We start from the raw sequence: 6,865 nt of genomic DNA on the forward strand, positions 1-6,865 counted from the left end.
GCCTCGATTTCATAACATGGGTTATGATTTGTATTCAAATGGTCTCCTTTGTTGTGTTGATCAATGGTGTGGCGTCTCCTTTCATTCATGTCTAGAGGGGTCTTCATCAGAGATATTCCCTCTCTCCATTATTATTTATGTTGATTATTTAGGGTCTTAACATGCTCTTGGAGGAAGCTAAACAAAATGGAGATTTCTATGGGTGCTTGATAACTCGATTTCTTGCTAGATCCCATCTATTATTCATATAGATGATATTCTTAATTTTTGTAATGGAGACCCCCACGAGGTGGAAATATATAAGAACATTATGTCATTATTTGGGAATGACACTGGTATGTTGATAAATTTTCATAAATCCTCCCTTCTTGTTTCAAATTTGGAGGAGGATGAAATCCAACAAATCACTATATTACTTTCGATAAAAATATCTCACCTTGACGATGGTCCCAAATATTTGGGCTTTCACCTAAAATCAAATACTTATAGAATCATGGATTGAAATTAGTTGATCTCTAAGGTTAAGAAATTTATTAAAAGATGGTGTCATAGATGGCTCTCTTAGGCAAGTTAGTTGGTTTTAATCAAATTTGTACTTGAAGCAATTCCTATGTATTGGTCCTCCCTTGCATGGATTCTAAAAGGTGCACTGGAGCACATAAGGCATGTATGTTACATTTTTTTATGGTTTGGCTCCAATTCTAAGGTAACCCTCCCCTACATGAGGTGGGACAAAATAGCCAAATGAAAGGCCCTTAGCGATTGGGGCCTAAAGAAAATCTTTATATTATCTCATGCTCTAGCTCCAAAATGTGGATGGCAACTTCTTACCACATAGAGCGTTTAGAAAATTGTTTTAACTAATAAATAAATTTCACCTCTCTCGGTGGAGGATTGGGTGCGTCTGTCAAACAAACCTCAAGAAAACATCCATGTTATATGGAGAACTATGCAATGGTCTAATTTGGAAAGTTGGCATGGGCCTTTACGTCGTCTTTGACAAGACCCCTGGCCTGGCTGTCCCCATGCACATATTCTCCCCTCCCTGTTAATTACTTATCTTTGGGATTGTGGTTATTCAAAGTTAGGACACATTGTTGACCCGACTACCAATTTTATTTGGTGTCAAGGCTAGAAATCAGCGACTGAGATGGAAATCCCAGACCCTTTCCTGGAAGACAGGAACAATTATATTAATGCCTTACATTTTTTTCCTATTTGTATAATGGATAGGGGTGATCAACTCATTTGGGTCAGGGCTAAGAGTGGGTTATATTCCTCAAAAACTAGTTATATCTTTATTTCTTTTGAGCTTCATCTAATTGTTTCATAATGGTGGTGGAAGATTGTTTGGAAATCTAAATTCCAACCGAAGGGTAAGATTCTCATGTGGAGTATTATGAATGGAAAATTCCCTATGTGGGACATTCTTCAAAAGTGTTTCTCTATTAGCCCTTGTTGGGAAAAATACTGAGAGGGGGGGCGACGATGTGGTGAATCAGTATTTTAAACTCACTTCAAATTTTCTTTTCTTATTCTAATTTCATATGATATTATTATTTAGGTAACTAGCGTATTTAGGTGACTGTGACGAATAGAAACAACATATACCATGTTAACTACTTTTCTTATATTTCATCATTTATTCATCTTCTAACCAATGTGTCTGTTAGCACTCTAGGAAACTCTCCTAGGTTGCAGCTTGGAGATGCCTGGTAACATATAATCTTCAATATTGTTCTCACAACTATTGGAATAAATGATGGCTTGGATCAATTTAGATAACAATTTCAACACTGTTTTCACTCAAGGCATGCATGAATGCTCTCACCAATACAAGGCTTTAGACCAGTAATGCTCAATAATTTATAAATTCAATGGATAGATGGAGAATACTGACTATACCAGCAGATTGCATATATAAACATAAATGAACGGCTAGCTACAAGCAGCAAAAGAGAATACTGACTGTACTGGGAGATGCATATATGACCACATATGGATGGCTAGCTACAGGCAACAAAGAAGCTTGAAAATCTAATTTATCAAAGTATAGATAAGATGACAGTTATCTGGCCTTAGACGCAAAGAAAACATGAACAAACCGTACAAGTGCAAGCATAGAACAACAAAGAGAATGGACATTAAACATATAATGGCAAAAGAAGCTTATATTGCTAGAATGAAGATGAGAAGCTTGAAGGAACAGAGGAGGAATAATCTCCAGAAGTTGAACCCATATTACATCTTACTTTCAGATATTTATAGCCTATTTATAATGCTCCTCGGCTCTAAGAGGCTCGAAGTCTTAATCTGTCTGATCTGTCCCTTAACTGATTGATTCCCTCAATAGGCAAGCATGGCTTAGAGGTTTTCTCCTTTTGACAGAAGAGTAACCACTTTCAGATATTTTGGGTAGTTTGTTGCACTGTCTAGGAGCTTTCTCATGTAAGAGATGCCCCATAATGTTTGTTGTTGTGGTTGTGTTGTGCTGTGTTGCCCTGTGGCCCCTTTTATTCCCCTTTTGATCTCTATTTTCTAGAAGCCTGCCTCCCAGACTCTGCCATGTAGTGGAATGGGTCTTCGGCCTCTGTAATCCCTTTAAATGTTTCCTTTGACTGTTTCCTGTATTTACACAGAAAACACTACAATCAATGATAAATCTCGCCTTCTCTGTGTATTTTGGACTTCAAAAGTCCTAAAAAATAGTTTATTAATCTCTCTGGTTCGCCCATGTCACCATCGCAAGTCGCAAAAAGGCCTGTCCATAGTCTTCCCTTTGTATTTTTGAAATATGTGAAAAACATTGAAATACATTAAAAAGTGGCTTTTGCGGACTTCAAAGTTTATATATTTTCGTTTCTGAAACCCATCGAGTCCGGGTTCCATCGCTATCGTACTGCCCCTATTTCCCTTTGTATTTCGTTATATAACGAAATACACGAAAAATGTATTAAAAATGGCTTTGGCGCGGACCTGAAATCTTATGAAACATCATTTATAATGCCGTCGGGTCTAGCTATCGGGTCGCCGATATGTATGTGCAAAGGCCCTGCCCCATGGTTTCCACTGATAGCGATCCAACGATGTTATGTGGACCGTCGATCTGCGCGCACGATCGACGGTCCACGTTTAATCGCCGATTGCAGTCACAACTTCCATATTGTCTGCGTCGATACCACTGATTTGCCTCTGTCGATTGTGACCCGCCGATTCGATCATCGACGATTGCTGATCGACAGTGTCTAGTGCCAATTTCCACTTCCTGCGACTGCCAATTTGCGATTTTCCGCTTAGATCTGGGCCGTTGATCGACCAGATCTAACGGCTACCGTGCATTCTTGAGTTTTAAGCCTCCAATACATGGTTTTTCACGATTTTGAAGTGTTTTAGCTTCTCGATAGTGTATTTATGTCCCTCCAATGGCTCTCCTCCCTCGCTTGTTTGGATCTTTAGATGATCTTAAGCAAACTTTGGAGACTTTGGGAGTGATTTTGGATCCATTTTTGGGCCAAACACCAACAAAGCTAACATTGGCTCCTTCTGGGGATGAAAGCCTGCCTGTGAGATTTCAAGAACTACAGAACAATGCCTTTCCTATAAAATACAAGATCAAATCTTCCTCCTAGTGTTGCATTGGACATGGAATCTATTTAGCATGAAATAAAAACTTGAAAACAACATATTTATAATACCGAGGATTGAAAGCCTTAACTGAAATAAAGTTCGAAGAACAGCCCATTGAATGGGCCATCAAAAATATCTCCTCCTTCCTTTGATGCATTCCTTTTGAGAAAATAGTCACCAAACTAAAAATTGACCCTTGTTATCTTTCTATGAAAGGTTTCTTTCTCTTGGTCAATGTGCATATCAGCCAATTCATCAAATACTTGAAAAAGCCTATTGATTTTATCCTCTACTTCAAAAAATTTCCAGCATTTGAAATTATCAGGCAAATATGGTCTCATTTTCACCTCATCTCTGTATGCTTTCAGCCTTGGATGTTTTGCTTGGAAGGTTTTGTACACTTGTTGAATAATAAGGTCTGCTTTGTACTCTGCTGTGTCATTTGTGACCTAAAAAGTTAATATAAAAGATGAATCAATGCATTCTTGTGTGGGGGACACAAGGATTACTCCTACTCCTGCAACTTCTTTACAGCAAGCTCCATCAAAGAACATGTCCCAGATCTGTGGGCCTTCTTCCTCTATGATCTGGAAAATTGGTTTTTTAAGCTGCATGGAGGCCAACTGAGATTCTTCAATCTGAAGAAAACAAGCTCCAAAATCAGTGTCTTCAACATAGATGGGGTGATTAGTGGGATTCCTTTCATCACTGATTGTATAAGCCAACTGAGCCTCTCTTGCTTTCACCTCCAAAAACTGGGACAGTAGCATAGGATAGATCATTTTGCAATGTTCCACCTAATCTCTTGATCCAGCCCCTGGAAAGCAACATGCCAAACTTGGGGGGTACAACTGCTACCACAATATCCATCATCATGCTTTTCATGGGCAGCTGAGACAAAGTGATGGCTAGATCCTTGATTAATCCCAAACATTTCACTTTTCTAGAGTCAAAGGAAAACAAGTCATGATAAGGCTTGGTAATGTCAAGACCCAATTTATCCATGACAGCCTTCGGCATTAGATTATGGCTGGCTCCATTGTCTAGAAGGCAATTGTGAAGCATTTTATCATGAATATTCAGAGAGACATAGAATGATGGGGAGTTTTCTTCACAATTTTCAATTATGGGGCTAAGAACAATAGTTGGCTTGTCATCTTGCAGATTTACATAGTCAGTGGAGGCTTGGATGGCTTTAGGCTCAAGGGCCTCAAGGATGGATCTTTTGAAGGATTCATTCTTCACTAGTTCAATCAGAGACATAGGTATTCTTAACTTCTGAAATTCTGATTGAAAACTGAAAGGAGAAGGAGACTTGTCAAGGCCTCTTACCTCATGAGCTGGAGCTTTGGGGATGATAGGATCCACTGCCGGTTGCTTCTGCTTATTAGCTTGATGTATTGTAGGGACAAAAACTCTTTGAATAGGGGTTTCCTTGGCATTGTTCATCTTCGACCTCAGATTATATCTTTGATAATCTTCAGCTTGTAGAACAGCGTCATTGTCCCACGCTTGGCTGATTTGGTCATTGAACAATGACTTTTCATAGGCAGCAAAGGTCAAAAAGGGGGCACTGCCTTTGTCTTCAAAACAATGGATCACATCATCTTCCTCAAATTTCTCTTCCTCCATGACTCTGTTATGAAAATGGTCTTCACCCTTTGATCTTCATTGGCATCTTTGATTCTTTGCAAAATCTACAACTGCTCATTTGCTCTTCTATATGGATTTGGATCTGGAGGAGCAAAGGTGTTAGGAACTCTTCCTTTCCCATGGTGCTGCTCGACCTTTAATTTGAAGTTCTCAGAGGCTAATGACTCAATCATTTTGGTCATTTTATCGATCTTGGGATCTGCAGGTGATGAAGATTCATCCCTCTTTCTCCTTCTCTCAACATTACCTTTGAGCTTTTCTGTAGCAATGATGTTTGATTCTACTTCCAAGGCTGCATCCTTCATATCAGCGAAAGTAGCACATCGCCTCTCCGTCAACAGTAAATAGAATTTAGAATCAAAGGCACTGGCATAAATGAGTCTAGTAGAGGTAGTGGTGGGTTTTACTTCAGCTGGTATCTTGCTGTACATGCGGTTAAATCTCTTATTAAAATCAGACAACATCTCACCATTTTCCCTTGTTAAGTTCCCAAACTCAATGTGGTAATAGAGGAGATCCTTCTTATCCCCCCAATTCTTTAGGAATGCATCATCTAAAGCCTCAATATCAGCTATAGATATTGGGGTCAGTTCTCTGAACCATTTTCTAGCCTCTCCATCTAGGCTCTGGACAAAGACTCTCATCCAGACATCATCTTCACTAATTTCCAGGTTATCAACATAACTATAGAATGATTCAAGATGTTCTTCAGCTGTAACACCTTCAGTCCCTGTGAACTTAGGCATATACTTTTGATATTCTCTAGTAGGCATGGCATTCAAAGGAGTGGGCAGTACTAGAGGTCCATACCTAGCAGTTATGATTCTCTCCATTTTGGTAGGTGCTTGTGGGCCTGCCATAGCTGTGGTGGCTATAAGAGTACTGGAAGTCTGAATGATAGAGGGTTGAGGAGTGATTGATCGGGCTAAGGGATTATGATGGATAGGAGGTGAGGTTTCCTTTGGGCTTAAAACAAAAGGAGAACCTAAAGAATAAGGAGCTTTATAAATCTCTGAGAGTTTTTTTTACTGCTAGTATTAGATGCTATACTCTCAACATGTATTTGTTTTATTGCAGGATTTTCTTGAAGAGATATAGAAGATTTCTTAGGCTTACCTGAACCTGAAGCTCCTTTATGCAATGCCTTTCTCTATTTGATGATTTTTTCAAGGTCAGGTACTAGATCATCTTGTGCCTTCTGAGGATTTCTCTGAGTATGCCTCACAAACTAAGCCAGAACTATGAAGAGGAGTCGCCAAGAGGTTTGTCCTTCAATAGAGTTGCCAAATAGATGATTACAACCAAAAAGTGCCTAGACTTTGTCCATCATCAAAGCTGGGTCTATGTCGTCTCCCAGGGAATCTCCTCTCCCGGCAGTGGCGCCAATTATGTTAGCACTCCAGGAAACTCTCCTAGGTTGCAGGTCAGATATGCTTGGTAACATATAATCTTCAATATTATTCTCATAACTATTGGAATAAATGATGTTTTGGATCAAGTTAGATAACCATTTCAGCTCTATTTTGACATGCATGAACACTCTCACCAATACAAGGCTTTAGACCACTAATGCTCAATAATTTAT

The 6,865-nt window shown here is 39.2% G+C and overlaps 1 protein-coding gene across 1 annotated transcript in view; it reads right to left on the reverse strand.

Annotated features, from left to right (window-relative positions):
- The window catches only part of LOC149177017 (uncharacterized), a 28,204-nt gene extending 22,945 nt beyond the window's left edge, over nucleotides 1–5,259 (reverse strand). Inside the window, exons 1-2 of the mRNA XM_089421643.1 lie at nucleotides 4,960–5,259; nucleotides 4,027–4,076 (exon numbers count right to left, since the gene is read on the reverse strand). Of these exons, the coding sequence (XP_089277769.1) occupies nucleotides 4,027–4,076; nucleotides 4,960–5,259 (350 nt within the window). The remainder of the gene's footprint in view (nucleotides 1–4,026; nucleotides 4,077–4,959) is intronic.
- Between the last annotated feature and the right edge of the window lie 1,606 nt (nucleotides 5,260–6,865).

The sequence above is a fragment of the Pinus tabuliformis genome, chromosome 4_1, assembly GCF_031772625.1.
Source record: "Pinus tabuliformis cultivar Carrire ecotype Pingquan chromosome 4_1, CPIR1, whole genome shotgun sequence".
Lineage (NCBI taxonomy): Eukaryota > Viridiplantae > Streptophyta > Pinopsida > Pinales > Pinaceae > Pinus > Pinus tabuliformis.